The sequence below is a fragment of the Drosophila virilis genome, unplaced genomic scaffold, assembly GCF_030788295.1.
Source record: "Drosophila virilis strain 15010-1051.87 unplaced genomic scaffold, Dvir_AGI_RSII-ME tig00000652, whole genome shotgun sequence".
NCBI classification, from domain to species: Eukaryota; Metazoa; Arthropoda; class Insecta; order Diptera; family Drosophilidae; genus Drosophila; species Drosophila virilis.
In genome coordinates this window covers 1-18894 of record NW_027212816.1, presented here as the reverse complement: position 1 = coordinate 18894, position 18894 = coordinate 1, and the positions used below count along the sequence as shown (strand labels likewise).

General features: G+C 42.5%; 4 protein-coding genes and 2 pseudogenes across 5 annotated transcripts; 2 read left to right on the top strand and 4 right to left on the bottom strand.

Annotated features, from left to right (window-relative positions):
* The first annotated feature begins 1941 nt into the window (after window positions 1–1941).
* LOC116649721 (tudor and KH domain-containing protein homolog) lies at window positions 1942–4839 on the top strand. The gene is made up of 4 exons (XM_032440136.2): window positions 1942–2626; window positions 2735–3553; window positions 3637–3743; window positions 3809–4839. Exons 1-4 carry the CDS (start codon window positions 2313–2315, stop codon window positions 4306–4308), a joined length of 1740 nt encoding a protein of 579 aa, XP_032296027.1. The 5' UTR covers window positions 1942–2312; the 3' UTR covers window positions 4309–4839.
* LOC6628752 (protein C10-like) lies at window positions 4598–5375 on the bottom strand. The gene has a single exon (XM_002052285.4). It carries the CDS (start codon window positions 5254–5256, stop codon window positions 4906–4908), a length of 351 nt encoding a protein of 116 aa, XP_002052321.1. The 5' UTR covers window positions 5257–5375; the 3' UTR covers window positions 4598–4905.
* Window positions 5376–6076: 701 nt separating this feature from the next.
* Window positions 6077–9805, top strand: LOC116652168 (Golgi phosphoprotein 3 homolog sauron). Of its 2 annotated transcripts, none has more exons than XM_032440151.2 (5): window positions 6077–6298; window positions 7981–8108; window positions 8163–8281; window positions 8344–8519; window positions 8583–9805. In XM_032440151.2, the coding sequence occupies exons 1-5, from the start codon at window positions 6077–6079 to the stop codon at window positions 8829–8831; spliced, it is 894 nt and encodes a 297-aa protein (XP_032296042.1). In that variant the 3' UTR covers window positions 8832–9805. The 2 variants fall into 2 exon arrangements, with proteins under 2 accessions (XP_032296042.1, XP_032296045.1); XM_032440154.2 differs by lacking the exon at window positions 6077–6298 and adding an exon at window positions 6824–6952.
* Window positions 9806–10486: 681 nt separating this feature from the next.
* LOC116652164 (protein transport protein Sec24C-like) lies at window positions 10487–15390 on the bottom strand. The gene is given in 10 exon segments (XM_032440132.2): window positions 10487–11462; window positions 11528–11808; window positions 11811–12317; window positions 12380–13247; window positions 13307–13422; window positions 13477–13645; window positions 13647–13934; window positions 14015–14554; window positions 14556–14950; window positions 15247–15390. Coding segments are annotated over 9 exon segments (3237 nt in total). The 5' UTR covers window positions 14883–14950; window positions 15247–15390; the 3' UTR covers window positions 10487–11321.
* A 996-nt stretch (window positions 15391–16386) lies between these two features.
* On the bottom strand, window positions 16387–17554 carry LOC6628755 (uncharacterized; annotated as a pseudogene).
* Window positions 17555–18163: 609 nt separating this feature from the next.
* LOC116652162 (endonuclease G, mitochondrial-like) lies at window positions 18164–18889 on the bottom strand (annotated as a pseudogene).
* Between the last annotated feature and the right edge of the window lie 5 nt (window positions 18890–18894).

Sequence of the window (18894 nt, the reverse complement as noted above, 5' to 3'; positions counted from 1 at the left end):
CCGAATTCTGATACAATTCTATTTCACACGTTTTTTTAAGCAGATCACAGTTGGTGTTAATTAGACATTTATTGTTAAACTATATACGTTGTGCTTCCAGTTAAATACTATTGTGATACAATCTACACATTATCCAAATTAATTGTACTGTCGTTTTTTCACAAAGTGATTAAACAAGTCCAAGTAAGAAGTGCAGGCGTGCAGCTTGGCGACAAATCAGAAATATTACAAACAACGCATGCTTTATACGCATACCCTTCCAGAACTTTAACTGTTGGTTCTTGTTTGGTTTCGGCTTCATTGATATGTTTGTGTATGTGCGGGAGTTTATCAAATTCACGTTTTGCTGGTTTTAGCTTGAGAATTTGAAATCGTGAGTGCAGCATGCAAATTGAAAATGTTCGCCTAGTCGGAAACACTTATAAGCTAATACGAATATTAATAATAGACCAGAAAGACCGCTTGATGTTCTCCATATAAAAAATATAAAATACCTTTGCAAACTTAAATGTCTGAAAATGACGTCGATAATTTTTGTTGTTGTTTAAATTCGTTTTATTTTAGCAACTCGCAGCGTTCAACAACAATGCGAACTGCGAAAATTGAAACATTGCCAACAATTTCACTATCACCGCGTGACCCTTGAAATATGTATATGAATTTTAAATGAATGCTTATCTAAAATGAATATTTTTATAACTTATCTTATTATGCATATTTCGCTATGTGCACGTTAGCTTAATTGAGGCAACAACAGCGCATGTTTAACCTTTCCGTTAGCATCCTTTTATTGAGCACTAAACTTAACTTAAAATGCAAACACTCAACGAAAGGCTTATTATGTCATTTAACTAAATTTAGCTTTTAAACGCACACAGCACACATACGTGCCCATACGTTACGCTCAGAGCTCTCTGACAAAATGCGCTCTCACTCTCTATATTTTTTGTCGCACGCTTTTAATTGCTTCTGTCATGCCCCAATCCTTACTTGCTTAAGCCAAATCATATTTATGTTGACCAGTTGTTGCTCATAAATGAGCCGGCAAAGTAAACAATGAAAAGAACCGACAGCTTCTGCATGTGTGCTCGCCTGAAACAGAGCGCGCGATTGAAAGAGGAAGACCCACAGAGAGAGAGAGAGTGAGAGCGAGAGAATTGACAAACAGCTGACGCCATATAAAACAAGGCGTCCACTGAGGCGAAATTTAAATTATTGCAACAGTTATCTATATTGAGCGACGCGAGCCGGACAAGCAACTGCTTTGCCAATTTGCCGATTTGTATTGTTTGCTCATTACTTAAATTAAAACGAAACGAAACGATTTCCAAGCAAACGAATAAAACGCACGGTTAAACTTAGGAAAACTGCACGATACAAAACCAAACTCAAATACTTAAATTCAATATCAAGGTCAGCAGCTTGCAAAAGCATTTATATTGCATTTAAAGTTTTTCTGTTTTGTCATTGACACATGACGAAAATGAAATAAAATGCTCTCAGCATATTTTTCCGGTCGACACAGTTTAAACTTTTAACCCGTCTCAGATAAAGCGCATGAACTGGTTCAACTTGTCGAAGGACAAGTTCAAAAACTCCAAGCGGAACATGATTCAAGATGTAAAGTTGCGATTTATTGTGTTTGAATACGCTACACTGTGAGAAATGCGAGCAATGTCAATCAAATTCTTTGATAGACGCTGTATACGTTTTGGTAATTCTTGCAAGACAAATCGTACCCCTGTAAATACAATGACTTATTTCTGTGAGTGTGGGATTCAATTGTGTAGCGTAGTGTAAACGTGAAACGTGTAAACGTCACAATTCTATTTGTTTTGCTGCTGTCATTTGTGTATTTGTCTGCCAAAAATTATTAAAAATTTCATTTGTTTTGCAAATTTTCATTAACATCCTGTCGAATTGTTAGTGATAAGAAAATTATATAACAGACAGCAGAGGGTCTAAAATGGCACGCTTCATCGAATAAACCAGCGCCTGTGCTTGAGCACTTTGCCGTTGAAGGGGGAGCAGCTCGTTGTCGCGTCTTATTTATTTTATTTATTTTTTTTTTTTTTGTATTGATTCACTGAGCCGTAAACATCGTCCCAATAAATAACCACCAGAGGGGCGACCCGGCCCGTGTGCATGCAATATTTCGTTAACATTTATGATAAACCTTGAAAAAAGCTTTGCCTTACACTGATCTCTGCTTGTAGTTTGACACGTAAGCTGCCATCAAGCGAACCCGCAAAGGAAGAGTAAATCAATAACAAACACACAAACCATCAAACAAAAACACAAACAAATACAGAATGTTGCGCAATACGCCTTTTGCCGGCACGCCCACCTACAAACTGCTACTGGGCTTCGGTCTCTGTTCACTGGGCAGCGCCATGCTCTATGCCTACTTCAAGACGCGCAATGACGACAAGGAGGAGGAGGAGGAGGCGGCGGGCAACAAGCGTAGGACGAATGAAGAAAGGCAACAACAGCGACAGAAGCAACAGCAGAAGGAAATCTGCCTGAAGATTGTTGTGGACAATGACCATGTGCCGTTGATAATTGGACGCGGCGGCGCCAACATTAAACTAATTGAAGAAAAGACTGGGGCAAAGATAAGATTACGGTAAATATTTAATCTCCGGTTTGAAAGGAACACATAATGAAAGGAATGACACTTTCTATGTGCAGACTGAACTCTAAATCGTTAGTAATATAAAATATTTAACCACAGCGACAAGGACAACTCGCACAAATTCTGCGACATTAATGGCCTGCCAGATGCGGTCAAGGCGGCGCGTGTGATGCTTATCAAGGAGATTGAGCGTGCGCCCATAGTCAAAATGGAGCTGCAAGTGCCGCAGCGTCTGGCCAACAAGATCAATGGCCGTGGCGGCGAGATAATACAGGACATTAGTCGTGCTTCGTTGGCCAAGCTCAGCGTAGATCCAAATGGACGCAATGGCAAGGCCAAGATCAGCATCGTTGGCAACCAGAAACAGGTGAACATTGCCCGCAAGCTGCTGGACGATCAGATCGAGGAGGACGAACAATTGCGTATTGCTGTCGACGAGGTGGAGCAGCATCGCGAACCGCGACGTTCCCCCAGCTACAGTCTTACCTCTAGTATGTACTCATCGCAGACATCGCTCAGCTCCCAGCCGCCGCGAGACAAACTGCTGGCCGCCCGCGGCGATGACAAGCCCATGGAGGTGTACGTCTCGGCCGTTGCCTCTCCCACCAAGTTCTGGGTGCAGTTGGTGGGACCGCAGTCCAAGAAGCTGGACGACATGGTCAAGGAAATGACCAGCTACTACAGCAGTGCCGAGAATCGTGCTAAGCATCAGCTTACGACACCATATGTGGGTCAGATTGTGGCCGCCGTATTTAAGTTCGATGAGAAATGGTATCGCGCCGAGATCGTGGACATTATGCCTAATCAGTACAATCCGAATGAGATGGTCATTGATTTGTACTTTGTGGACTATGGTGACAGTGAATATATCTCGCCAGCGGATATTTGCGAGCTGCGCACCGATTTCCTAACACTCAGGTCAGCATATATACCATATACCAAATGCCATATATGATATTAAGTATGTATTTTAAAATATCTGCACCTTTAAAAACATCCAGATTTCAAGCAGTTGAATGTTTCTTGGCAAACGTAAAGTCAACTATTACAGATGAGCCGAATACCTGGCAAAAAGCATCAATATCCAAATTCGAGGAATTCACTGAGGGTATGTTGTAGTTGAATACCGAATTTAAAAGCCCTATTAATTTTAGTCTCTTTTTTCATAAACAGTTGCCCATTGGCGCAAGCTCATCGCTCGTGTTGTAACGTACAAGGAGCGTCCGAAGGTCACAAGTGCTGTCAACGCCGCCACAAGAGAGGGCACACCTCTGCCCGGCGTGGAGCTATTCGATCCCACTGAAGGCGGAGAGGTGAACATTGGCGATCTGCTGATAACACAGGGCTTTGCGCTGCCGTTGGATGATGCGTATCCAGTGCGTTCGCGTTCAAGCTCGCCGTCGACTCAAAGCGATTCAACCATTGAGGAGCTGGGTGCCGCAAATACACCACGTACGCCGCTTACGCCACACTCCCCTATGTCCATGTCAATTACGAATGACGTTGAAAGCGTGGAGGACGCGCACTTTGCCGACCAGTTGCACCATTTGGGGCACAAGCTCAATGGCAATGATTTAACAACCCATATCAACCCAGTCAAACTAACTGCAGATGACTTGCAAAATAGAAATGTGCAGGCCAACAATAGCTCACACGGTGATGTGAACCGCTAGAATGCATTCTGGCCTCCTAATTCTAAAAAGTTAGTCTAAGCTAAGGTCTCGCCTTATATATATATATATATATATATATGTATATATATATATATGTATGTTTTCTTAGTTCATTGGACACAAACTGTGAAAAGGCAGCTCCGTACTTCCTTCTTGACGTGTATATACTATTAAAAAGCGTAGTCTGTAAGTTATTTACATTTAGTTATTGAAGAAATTTCTTTAATTTATCGCCCGCCAATTGGCTGTTCAATTATGGACATATCATGCGTATGAACAAAACACAATATTTTCTAAGCCAATGCAAAACAGCAAAATACTTTATTTCTTGTTTATTTAGTAGATACGCCATGTTACTTAGGCCGAAGCCATACTCTCAGATAAATAAGTTTGTACTCGGCTATTTCATACAATGTACACTGGATTAAATATCATGCCAATCATAATCTATGGCAGCTTTGTTAGTTCAAGCTATGTAAAAATGATGTACATCAAACCCAAAATACAATTTACAAAAGATTGTTGCTTAAATCTATTGCAGTCTTAAGTGTGTGTTTAGTATAAGCTATATATAATATATATATATATATGTTTATATTAGATAAGAATATCATTGGTAGTGTTTATAGCGATTGGTGGCAGGTATATGGCTCGTATCTGGCTGCGCAGGCGTGCAATTTCCATGTCGTCACGCTCCATTTCCCGTATAAGCTGCGAGAACTGAACTAGACCCTCACGGTTGCCTGGAAAGCCGTGCACCTTGATCACCTCCAGCTGCAGCTGCATAACCAGAGGGAAAACGTGCTGCATCATAAGAATCATTTCTTTGCCAGCCGACGCTTTTGCTTCCGATAGTTTTTTCGAGTTCTCTGGCTGATTCACTGTACGTATTATGTCCATGAGTATTTGTTTTGCACTCTCATTGTTAAAACTGGCCAGGTAAGACATGTCTAACGTGTTATTCTTTTGTTGTTATTCAAAATCAACTGTGCAAACACAATTTTTCTAGCAACCATACGCCCACAGTCGCCTTGCTCTTTGACATTCACCTAAAAGTGGTCATTCACAATTCGGCGCAACAGCAGTGCTGCTAAATACCAAAAGTCAGTCAACAGCTGTTACTCTGTTCACAGTTCGAGTTAAATGCATCTTCAGCAGCAAAAGTGTATACGTTGACCTAAAAAAAACGTTCATAATTAGTATTGATGTTATTAACTTACAAATGCAGTGTCAATTGTGGTGTAAGAAATACTCCAACCGTGGCTTATGATTCAGTTCAGCGTGCGCGACGTTGATCAACACTAGACGAAAAATGTCACGTCGGAGAAACAGAAAAGACACAAAAAATATATTATAAAGCTCATTATGCGCAAGTATTTAAATAGATACAAAATAATATAAAAATATGCAATTGTATATTTAGTATCTGCTTTTAATTAATTCGAAAAAATTGTCAACGTAAATTGTAGAGTTTTAACAAAGTAGATAAACAACAACGAAGGCGACGTAGATTGTGGTGCATCTCTTAGTGCAAAAAAAAAAAAACAAGTGGAATAAGTGTGACAAAAGTACAAAAAAAAGTCGGCAGCATTTGCAGAACAATAATAATACAAAGTAACAACGCAGACGCACACACGTAAACACACACACACACACACGCAGACACAAAACACATCAGCAAAGCGGAGGCAGGTGGCAGCTCAGTCAACAATTGTGCCACACATACAAAAAAAAAAAAAAGAAAAAATCACTAAGAATTATAAACACAATGAATCGCAGCGACGGCTTGGTTAGGCGCGCTGTCAAGCCACGCGAGAACGGAGCCGAGGGCGGTGGCGCTGGTGGCCTGAATGCGAACACGCCGGATGACAATCAGGACGCGCTCGACAACAACAAGGATCAGGAGGATAACATTGATGATGGCGACTCAAAGGAGACACGACTTACGCTCATGGAGGAGGTGCTGCTGCTTGGCCTCAAGGATAAAGAGGTTCGTGCGTGCCTGCCAACTGATAAGCGGGCGGGGGCTTATCAGTTGCATACATATACCTGTTACCAATTATCGTTTGTCTTTAATTAGTATAACTTGTGTGTACATATGCCACACTGCTCTCAGTCTTATCTCTCTGGCACAGCAAAGTTTCAAACCGAAGCGCAACATTTTAATATGTAGCTTCCGTTATTGTTGTCTGTTTTGGCTACTTTTCGCTCTTTCCCTTATTCGCATTCAGCAGCCATCAGTTGGCTGCTCAGTAAAGCTTAACCCTTGTTGCCTGCCTATTGCTTGATGTTGGGTTACTTCAAGGGGGGCATTGACGCATTAACCATATTACCTATTACCTTTTGTTTTCGTTGGTATTGTGCAATAAACTTTAAAGCTCAAATGCTACGGCTGTTTTCAGTGTGCACAAACGTTGGAGAACGAGTTTGGCAGCCGTGCTGCTATCATAAATGTGCTTTGGTCTTCTTCGCCGTTGATCTTCTTGCGCCTTACAGTGTGGCAAAACGTATTTGTGTTTGTGTCAAGTGTGAAAGTTGTGATTGCCAAGTGGCATAATTGAAATTAAATTCCCGTGTACATCACAGCTTTTGATTAGCTATTCAATTGCCCAAATGCTTCAAGTAAACAAGATCTCTCGAGCAGGTAAAGCTCTCACTCTTATAGGTTTAAGACTCATATTCGAAGCCCTTGGATGCTGTGCGTATATTCAAAATTTTAAGCGAGCTTTAGCAGGTCTTTCACTCATTCGTAATTTGCATAATAACGTAATACTCATAAATTTCACACATGTTTGGTGATGCCTATGGCTCTATATTCCATACGTGCCCGTTTAGGGCATGCGAATAATTCTCATTTTGCGTTTGCTCGTGCAATCGCATATTGTATTTTATTTGCCTTTGTGCCTTTATCTAACTCTGTGCGTGTGAGTGAGTGTGTTTTGCTTCCAGACCCACGACACACCCCAACCCCCCACCCCCTCATCGTCATCAAGCAGTTGCCGCCTTGGTAGTCAAACGTGTCGCTTCCAGTTTTTATTTTTTTCCTCTGATCGTTTTCTTCAATTCTGGAATGGATTCGTTCTTCTGCTGGTTCCACGGCCCTGTTATCAGCACTATTTTTTCACTTAGCTAATTGTTCGAGGAAGTTGTAGCTGCCTTCCGTATGCCCCCTTTCCTGTTCATGTTTCTGAACTTATCGCACATTATGTCAACAACTAAATTGTTTCAGCTTCTCCCAAAAACGAACAAATGATATGAAGAACGAAGACAAAGTTGTGGCACTCGCTCACTCCGTGACTCATTCACGTGCGAGTATATATATATATATATGCATCATATCAAATCGAATTACTTTTTCCAGTTCTGTAGCCGCCACTTAAAAGCTGCGTAATACATTTCATTTCAGCTTAAACAATTTATTTGTTACAGACTCAACTGTTTAAACATGAAACAGTTGCCATCATCGCAGCAGCTGCAAAAGTCGAGAGTATTTTGGCCACATGACAACGTAGCCTACTTTCTACTCTGGATATGCATTTGACACAAATATGTTTTATCTTACATTCAATTGATATTTTGGAAAAGTCCTTATGAAGAACTTCTCCGGAAATAGGAACTAGGAAAACTTGTAATTCACATGTCTTTAACGTTTTATTTATATACTTTAATCAGGGTTACACATCCTTTTGGAATGATTGCATATCAAGCGGCTTGCGCGGTTGCATTCTCATAGAGCTGGGCCTGCGCGGACGTGTGATGATCGAGAAATCGGGCATGCGACGACGTGGTCTATGTACAAGGTGCCTAACTAAGGGTATTCCATCATAAGCACAACTAATCTGTCATTGTTGCAGAAAACTGATATTGAAATCGGATCAGCAGACGGGCGATGTTTTGTTGGATGAGGCGCTGAAACACATCAAGGAAACAGATCCGCCCGAGACGGTCCAAAGCTGGATCGAATATCTGAGCGGTGAGTGCTTTGCTTGGCAAGGCCTATATATAACACTTTTTGCTAAACTTCGATTCTTGCAGGCGAAACTTGGAATCCATTGAAGTTGCGATATCAACTGAAAAATGTACGCGAGCGTCTGGCCAAGAACCTCGTGGAGAAAGGTGTGCTTACAACGGAAAAGCAAAACTTTCTGCTCTTTGACATGACGACACATCCGCTCAGCGACAATGTGGTCAAGTGTCGTCTGGTCAAGAAGGTAACTCGGGCTACATGCCAAACACAAGTCCATGCATTCATACTTGTACTACTTGTATTACAGATTCAGGATTCGGTACTCTCGAAGTGGGTTAACGATCCGCAGCGAATGGACAAGCGAATGCTAGCACTTATCTTTCTGGCGCATGCCAGTGATGTCATCGAGAACGCGTTTGCCCCACTCAACGACGATGACTACGAGGTGGCCATGAAACGAGTGCGCGAGCTACTCGATCTCGACTTTGAAACGGAGGCGGCCAAGCCGAATGCGAATGAAATACTTTGGGCTGTGTTTATGGCGTTTACGAAATAGGGCGGTTGCCTAACTACACACTCCTCCCCAAATCCGGCGACACATTCAGTTAGCTGCACACACACACACACACACACACACACATGCATACCTACCTATACATACCCATTAAAACGTTGGCTACTTGATTTCTTGGCGAAACGGGTGATTGCAACACGCCCGCTATTCGAGTTTTCTTCAGCTAACTTTAAAATGACAGTGCGAAGCAAGAGCAGTCTATAGAAGCATCTATATATATGTATATGTATATGTATATATATATACATATCGCTGTAATAACTGATGAAAAATCATTCGTTTATTTCGTTTTTATTTCATTTCGCAATTAATTTATGTAAACGAAATGCTAGCTAATAGTTGAATTTTATAAACAATCGTATGCCGTATTATTCCATAAATTGTGTTCTGTGTAATTTGAAACTATTTCGGCATGCGAATAAACATTATATCAAAATTTCATCAGAGTCGTCGTTGCTTAAAAATTATAATAGTAACTAAGTTGTAAGCTGCAAAAAGAAAAAGATAAATTAAAAAACTAAATAATTTGAGCTGCGACAGGTTTTTTGTAATTATATAATATTAACACTAATTGTAAGAGCAAATTCTGATGCAACAACAAACATTTGTTTATAAACCTGCAAAATGTGTGTTTACCTATGTTCCAATTCTATTAAATTTAAAAAATATTCATTTGTATTATGTATAAACAATTTATCTACACACACACACACACACATACGCAGAGACAGTGATTTGAGAAAGGGAGAGAGTGAACATCATAGGCAATGTTTAATTAATTGTTATGAGTTTCGGGAACATTTAAATCGAAAACTTTTCTAAACTTACAAAACGAATGAAAAACAAAAACAATCTACAAATTTATGTAAATGTAAAATGTGCACGTCAAATAATAATAATTCTAGATATTTAAAGGCCTAAAATAAAATAAATACCTATATATATTTACCCTTCTATTAGAGGTATCTTTCATTAACTATGAAGGACCAAGTTAATCTTATCTTAATTGTCTAGAACTTAAGACTCTCAAGCAAATTTTAGCCTGAGATGGTGACTTGATTCCCTGCCTCAAGATTCTGTTCGTGAGCCTATCTATAATCCCACAACTTTTTTAATGAATTATTTGCTGTAACCGATCCACACACATATGATAAAATGGGCTCTGCATAGTTTTAAGACAGTAAAAGTAAATGTAAGTGTTTTTTAAGTGATATCAGATATTAGACAAACAGGTAGACAATTTTCGATAAAATTACTCGGACTATCTTTCACGAAACTAAGTAATATAATAAGTTGTTTCAGCAAGTTCACTAAAATATTAGAACATTGAAGTTCTTAATTGGTTAGGTTGAATAATATATTTATCAGAAAGTTGATTAAGCAGGATAATAATTTTCGGCCAGCTGAATACATTTTGCTAAATTATAAGTATATTTCAAATTACAAATATTCCTTTTAAAAGCAAGAAAAATTCGCTCGAAAATTGATTAAAATTCAAAGCGTGGAATATGAATTGGTCAAGCCCAATCTTCTTGATTTCAATTTTTCAAATAATTTCATTACCATATTTAGATTTCCGGGTTCAAGTATTGCAATTTTGCAACTAAAGAAAAGAAAAAAGGCAAAAACGATAAAAATTTGTTTTGATAAGGATTTTTATTTCATTTTCAATATATTTTTTGCACAGTTGGATTTTTTCGGGATTCTGGGAAAAGGGGGTCGCAAATACCAAGTAAATTTATAATAATTCTCAGACGAAAGGTATTTATAGATAATAATAATAATCTGAATTACGATACACATATTACATTAAAGACAGTAAACAAAATATTGCATACAGGTTTTAAACACATGAAACAGTTTTTGAAATCATTTGTTTCCCTTCTAGAAACATTTGTATATTGATTGTAAATGAATTTGCTGTTACAAGTTAATATATTTGCTTTCTATGCAGTGTTTACAATCTACATATTTATCGAATCAGGCTTGCTTCATGGTATTGTTTTTAATTTGGGAGAATTTTTAATGTAGCTGATATTTTTAATTTAATTAAAAATATGAGCGAAACTTGAAAGGAAAATCAAAAGAAAAAAAAAAACAAAACTAATTTGTCTAATTGCAGTTGCTCATTTAACAAATGTTCATAGCGCAGAAAATACACACATATATTGAATAATTTAGATTGATAGAAAAGAGAACATGCAAAATGTGGAAAGTATAATAAAAGTTAATGGAAGATTTGTAACTCGCGAAATGATGTCGCAGATATATGTTTATATATATGTATATATGTATGTATAATTGAAGTTTAATCTGCTCTATGCTATAAATATGTCAACACGCTCATTTAAACCGACGACTGTTCAGTGAGAGGCGACGCATGCGCGCCCGATTCTGCGAATAGCTTCTGGACCAGCGCTCGTCAGTTGCAATGCTGCTGACAGCCGGCGATTTGTACGTGTTGCCTACGTGCTAACTTAACAGGTCCTTGATCTCCTTGTGCATGTGGCAAAGGAAATCCACATAGCTAGCAGAGCCATCTGTGCCGCGATCCTCGATAAGAAAATGCCGAAATACGCTCTCCAGTTTATCGTTCTGCCGCACACATGTGACCTGCAATTATTATAGGTTGGTCAATATGTTTGTGAAGCATTAAATTAGATGTTCTTTAAACTTACCCGCATGTATCGAGTACGTTCGTCCATAATCTGATCGATGATATCTGTAATGCGTCGTGCCAGCGGCGTATCGGCGGTGATAGCGAAACGTTCGGCATTTACCTGCTGCGTGCATTGGACTCCGAAAACAGATTGCACAAATGTGGACGACAGGGACTGGCCCAGCCAGATGAAGAGATGGACACCGTTCTCCAGTATGTAAGCACCGTCCTCGGTGATCTTTTCATGTGTGCAGCGCACTGGCGTTGGTAGCGACGTCTCGTCAGGGTCCACATTGTGTATGGAATGAAGCGTGGATATAAATAGTTGACGGACATATTCAAATCCATGGCCAGCACAAATTGTATGACATAGGAGCGATCATCCAGGGTCATATCAGATCCACCAGAGACGGCATCGTTCTTCAGCAAACACGATGAGTACAATGGCAATAGCTTGAGGCACTCGGGCAGTATCAGCTGGCCAGCTGATGTCGGAGATGTGCAGTGCTTGCGATAGCAGGCCAGAATCTGCGCCGATCGCTGTATGAGATTGTCCTTGACCTGTTTTGGCGAGTGCTCCATCAGCTTAAAGCACGCTTGCTTCGCAAAGAAAAGCATCATGGCGTCCAAGTCGCAGCTCTTGAACACATCTGCTATGGTTACGGTTACGCGCAGCGCCAAATTCAATATGCGCAGACGTCTCTGGCCACTGCACGATGTATACAACAACGCTACCTGAATATAGACGTTCTCTTCCGGCGGCAGCTTATCATCATGCTTGATCTCAATGCTCACCGACTTGGTTGCATCTGTAAAAAAATAAAATAGAATATGCAATTAACAATGACAGTCTCGCAAGCTCACAACTTACCAATGCTTGCCAGCTCCACGTCGGTGGTGTTAGTCATGTAGAAGTGGCCAAAGAACTCGGTGGGTCTAACGCCCGCAGAGGTTCGAACGCGCATCACTGCATCAAAAGCAATCGGACGCGATACGTTTTTAATGATGTCCTCAATAAGACGTTTGCCATCGAGTTCCGCTTGAAAGTATGTGTACTTATAAACCTCACCACCCGTCAGACGCGACACTTGGCCAATGGTGGCAATATCAATGTAGGCGTTATTGAACACAAACAGATCAACGGAGCAGCCTTGCTGCACACATTCCTGTCCAAGCTGATTGTACGCAGTCGTTTGCGGCGTCAGAACCGTCTTCTCCTTGTCTGTGCCAAGCAGTTTGCGATCATCACGGTTCTTGAGCTTGCCAGGCGCTTCGGCGATGGGCAGCGTTGAGTTGAATACCAAAAGCTTGCCAGAGGCATTGGATGCCTTCAGGGCTTCTAGACCAGCCTGTATAGCTGGATATAGTATAGTTTCTGTTTCCTTGGTGTCTACAAACATGCGCGGTATTTCCTCCATTAGTGCATCGATCACGGCCGCCGATTCCTCTGGATGGCAAAGGAAACCATCAAGTAGCGGCATAAACATTTCCTGCACATCGCCCACAACCATCATCTGAGGCTGCGCCAAGCTACTCTTGATATTGTAGAAGTGCACAGTGCTGTTGTAGGTTATGAAGCCGACGCGCACCTTCGACTTGTCCTGACCCTGGTCCACAGGCAAATGTTTGAGTATGTGCTTTATTTGCGAGCAAAGCAAATGCACTAAGCCAGATTTGATCGTATTGTACGAGACGTCTATGATGAAAATAAACGCCGGCACCTCAGGAGCCGTATTGTTCTATAGAATAAAAAGCAATTAAGATAACAGCTGGGAATAAACGAGTTCGTTAAACTTACGCGACAGTAATCCTTGGTAGCTAGAAACTCGTAAGTACCCAGAAGCAGCTCCGGTCGCTCATGCTTATCCACTCGCTGCCCGGTGTGGTCCAAGTGCTGATAGTAGTCCGGATGCACTATGGGAAAAATAATTAAAATGAAATTTTATAACTGGTGTTTCCAATCTTTACCTTCCGTTGTGACCTTGCACATGAGGCACTGGAAACGTCGACCTGCATCCACGAATTGCATATTGGGCGACATGTAGGCCTTGCAACGATTGCACCGTATGGGACCCATGTCACCAAAATTCACTATTGGCGGCTCCATTTCACCCTGGCCAATGCGCGCCAGCGGTGAAAATGTTGAGCGTTAGTGGCAGTGCCGTCGTCTTGAGCAGATCGCCCGTATTGGGTATACAGTAGAGAGAGGAGCGTATAAAGCGCGGCGAGGAATTGCCCTGATCGTGGACGACAAACTTCGTGGTCACCAGCGGCGGCAATAGGCCAGCCTGATTGGTCACAAATGGACCTCCAGCGGCTTGCTGATTTTCAATCATCACCTGTATGGGATTTGGCATTTGATCGGGATCTAGGCGACGCGGCGGTGCCTGTTGGTACATATTGCCAGCGCCCGGCATGGGTGGCTGCTAGTAAGAGCAGAAAATGTTATTGCGGCAATAGCATATGATCAAGTTATCATTTCCTTCTACTGTTTACAGGTACTTACATTGTAGCCAGGACGACCGGGTCCTGGTTGTCCCGGATAGGTGCCAGGCTGGGGCGGATAGCCGGGCATTGGCTGTTGTGGCTGTTGTCCAGGCTGGGGTGGATATCCGGGCATTGGCTGTGGCGGATAGCCAGGCATGGACGGCTGTTGCAACTGTTGCCCTGGTTGTGGCGGAAAGCCGACTGCTGGAGGCGGAGCTGCGCCAAATTGTTGAGGCTGTGGCGGCGCTGGCTGCTGACCTGGTAGCGGTGGTGCGCCTTGGAATGCAGCATTTGGTTGCCCGGCATAGCCGCCTGGATAGTTTCCAGGCGGTGGTACTCCATATGGGCCACCAGCCGCGGCCGGCTGAGGTGGCATGCCAGATTGCGCGAACGTGCCTGGAGCAGCGCTGCCGGGTGGCTGCAGCGGTTGACCAGGTCGTGGATAAGCTGGCTGAGCTGTTGGTGGTGGCGGCTGCGCAGCGGCGATGGATGTTGGTGGCAGCTGTTGTCCAGCTGGTTTTGGTGGTGGCATGTGTGGCAAACCCGCCAAATTGGCGCTTGTTGAGTGTCATCTGGTTGATGCCGCTGGGCACACTTTGCGGCATAGGTGCAGGTGCCAATGCAGGCGGAACAGAAGTAGGCGCCGCTGATGTGGGTGGATACAGCGACGGCGGTGGCGCTGCTGCTCCTCCAGCTGCAGACACGGGAGGTGCCGGAGATGGAACTGTTGAGCCATTTGCATAGGCTGCCGCGTATGCATTGTTGTTATTGTTGAAGCTTAAGCCTGATCCGGCCGGAGGCAATGGCTGCGACGTTGGCGGCGCGTTCGAGTTAAACTGATTGTATGAGCCCGGCGGTGCAGCAGCTCCAACTCCAACCGAGGGCATAGGAAGCGACGGCTGTGCAGGCTCAGAGGATTACCACTCACACTCAAGCCGCTCATCGACGTGGCCAACTGTGTGTAGGCAGCGACAGAGACAAAAAAAAAAAAAAGAGGGAGATAGAGTTATTCATAAGTACATGCAATACAGTTCAAATCGATTCAATTATGTGTGGACTCTTATCAGGCAGCTTTCCATTATGAAACGTTTGCTGACCTCTTTACAGCATGAGGCTCAAGCACGACTTAAAAGTAATACTATCATCGACACACAAAGTTGATTACTCTTTGTGGCAGCAACGAAGCGATTCGAAATTGGGATGCTATAACATGTTCTCCGTTGTGCTTAAAAATCAGACTCAGAAGCTCACCTGCTGGTAGTTGCCATTCACATAGGGCTGCTGAGCGGACGTCACCGCAGCGCCATATTGTTGTTGTTTGCTGAGGCTGCTGTTGTTGTTGTTGTTGCTGAGGCTGCTGTTGTTGCTGCTGTTGCTGCTGTTGCTGTGGGTGCTGCTGTTGCGCTGGCGGCGGCGGCGGCTGCTGCTGCTGCTGTTGTTGTTGTGGCCAACCGTCGGTGGCCGTGTGCCACTAATCGGCGGCGGAGCTGCATATTGTGGTTGGAATTGTGTAGGCGGTGGGCCATACATATTCGGATTCATAGCTTAAAGTGGCCTGCGAGCAGCGTCTCAAAATAAGCACATAAAAATCAAGCAGCAACTTTCACACACAAAACACAAATTGCAGCTCAAAGTTCGCGTTACCGTTCCCACGAATTCAAACGATTTCAGACCTTGCTGAGTCGAAATTCGGCTTAGATGCGTTGGCTAGCGGCTGTTGTGCAATTATTTGCAGCTTTCGCTGGGAATGGATGCACAGGTAACGCAGTTTTTTAACACAAATTCCAAGCAAAACGAACTTCCACGTCAGTTCGCTAATTCGATTTTTTTTCTGCTGCCTATGGCTGCATTTGACAGTTTGCCACGTAAAGTTGTCGCCTGTGCGACTTATATCGATAACAGTCAAGCAATGAGCAGTGTTGTTGATTTCGATATGTTTGGCGATAGTTTTTTTCGAAAATCAAATGCTGCAACTGATAGAAATACAATCGTATTGAAGAGTGTGTTGATTAAACAATTAGATGCTACGTATTTTTATTATATATACTCATTATGAACCTAACGCTCTTATATATGTTACCTTAAAGTCAGATCACAGAAACTGTCATAGATAAAAAACACTCATCCGTCACATTAAAACGAAGTCAGCTAAAAATTAAAACTAGTATCGATAGCCAATCTCTAAAAATATCGTATCCCGGCAACATATCATGTGTTAACAGTGCACTGTTATTGCAACATATTTATTGTGGCCGTTACATTTAAACTCTTCATGTCTCATATGCTCCGTAATAAATTGATAGGGAATGAATGTGGCGGAGAAGTGATCGTAAATGGACACAAATTGCAAAAATACTGTATCCAAAAGGTATGAAGGTCAGAAACTAATAGTTAAAATTACAACGTAAATTGCATCGTTATTTTTATTTAAGGTTGGACAATAGGAATGGAAGGTTCACGTATTGGGCGAAAAGGCTGACGAGGATGTTGATAACTCTGAGAATCGATTCTGTATTTCTTTTTCTCGAACGCACAGTTGACTGAACGCCCTCGAAAAAGCGAAGCCCAGTATGCCGCTCAATCTCGGCAATGTCGCACAGATAATCCGTTCAATTCGGTGCTGCTGCTTGAAGCATTTTGTTTATTGTCTATTATGTAGCCTTCCATATAGGGAGTATATTCCGGCAGCTGTGGATCAATGATGAGCACCTTGAAATAGTGAGATGGCATTGGGAGCGGAATCCAATCAACAATTTGATATTCTAAAGTCCAATCCTCGGTAGGGCGGCAAGATGGCAAATACATGGGACCTGTGTACACATACACCGAGCCGAATTTTTCCGTCATTTGGGACACATGCTGTTCCAGCTTACGCCAAATTTCACGCTTGAAGGCCTTACCAAACTCGCGTGCCGCCACAGCTCAGAACAAATACATCATTGTAGCGAAGATGCAGTGCATCGCCGTCCGCTCGGTGGTAAGCTTCTTATAGTTGCCTTTCAGATGCTCGCACATCCATTTTGGGGAATTGGTGCTCAAGTCCTGCGATACAACGTAGTCCTTGTGCACATACAGATTCTCTATGCTAGGTAGACCAAACTTGACCAGATCCAACAAATCTGGCGTACACGACATGGGCCTCTTGTCAAAAAATATATTGCCAATTATATCGAATAGTGAAAAGAACAAACGGTGGCGTATTCTGTCCGCCAGGGTCGGCGACAGATTCCACAGCCTCGCCTCATGATCCGTCCTAAATGTAGACAGCTGAACGCCGAGTGAGGCAGTTGGTAAATGTTCCAACTTTCACCATATACTTACGAGTGGGTACAGCTTACGGCGATATTGAAACACATATGGGTCTCTCCTTATCATGCCAAACAGGTGACGAATTGCACTTTCTTGTTGGAAGTAGGCACCGAATACAAATCCCGTCAAGCCCGCCAGCGCGTAGAGCGCACATTGTTGGGCGCCGGCCTCTGTGGCCGACATTGTGATGCGTCGCAATTTTTAAAAAAACTATCTATATATATATATATATATATTAATGCCGCCTAGTTACTTTTAATTTTTTTGTGTTAATCCTTTTTCAGATTTTCTCTACAAACGAAAGAACAAGTTTTTAAAAATGAGCTACTGTCTGAAAATATTGCTAGTTGCCAAAAAAAAAAAATTATATTTGTAGATCAGATGTCTACGGGGTAGTAAAGTTCTTTATTTGTAACTATGACTATGTCCATCTCTGGGCATCTCCTGGTTGCAAATAATTATATACTAGGAACTCAATTTAAACCAAGAATGGCACACAACAGGAATTGCTTGTGAATGGACGCATGAGGCAAGCTCAAGAATAGGTTTAAGCAGAGATATAAAAAGGATCCTTGTCGTGTAAGAATCGTCAATCTGCATCAATGACCATCGCTTGATGAAGCCCAATCCCATTCTGATCTTATTTCGAATTTAAGTTTATGATCAAGAATGAACATAAATTATTTAGGTATTGTTGACACGCTCGAGCAGTAAGCTGTCTAGGAAGAAAGTCATTGCCTTCAACTTGACACAGTTTAGATCTAACAGGTTAGCTTGACACCAAGACCGAAATTTACCAAAGTTCAACAGTTTATTGTGTAAAGTAAATTAGCTTTATTAACAAATGATAGCAAACTTCTGTTACAGGAACTTAATTTTATTTTCAAACCTCGAGATTGAGCCAGCTAATTAAGCAAAGTCTCGAAACACTTGCGACTGGCTTGGATAGTTGCTGCCGAATATTGCGCTTCTACGTATGCCCTGAAAGAAATTAAGTCCTGCAAGGTGCTCGATCTCCCGTATATCGCAAAGAAACTCGCGGATCGTTAGTTCCTCTGGTATGGGTGTATTTGGAAGCACATAAGCCTCCCATATAGGGCTTGCCCAACGGCAGTTTGGACTCCACCATGATCACCTTGAAAAAGTGAGTAGGTACCGCCACCATACTGGAGCCGATCATCTGGTATTGCACACTCCATTTGTCATTGCCCTGTGGTCGGGGCTTGAACAGAGGGCCCGTGCACACATATACTGACCCAAATGTTGGGCTAGTTCCCTTACATAGATCTCCAGCTTGTTCCCAGGCACCGCTATTGAAGCCCTGGCCTATCTGCGGCGCTATGTTGGTCAGGAAGAAGGTTTCGTTGCAATCTATTTGTTGGCCACGATGATTTCCAGCGGCTGCCAGATGACCACGATCAAAGCCAGAGTGTCTATAGTCGGCGAGCGTCGATCGAAAAGTCGAGGGCACACTCAGATCTGGCCGATAGGCGGCGCGAGCGCGGATAACGTGCCGCGTACCCTGTAGATCTGACTTCTGCAAGTGCTCGCATACCCAATGCGCCACGCGATTGCGACGATCGTAGGAAA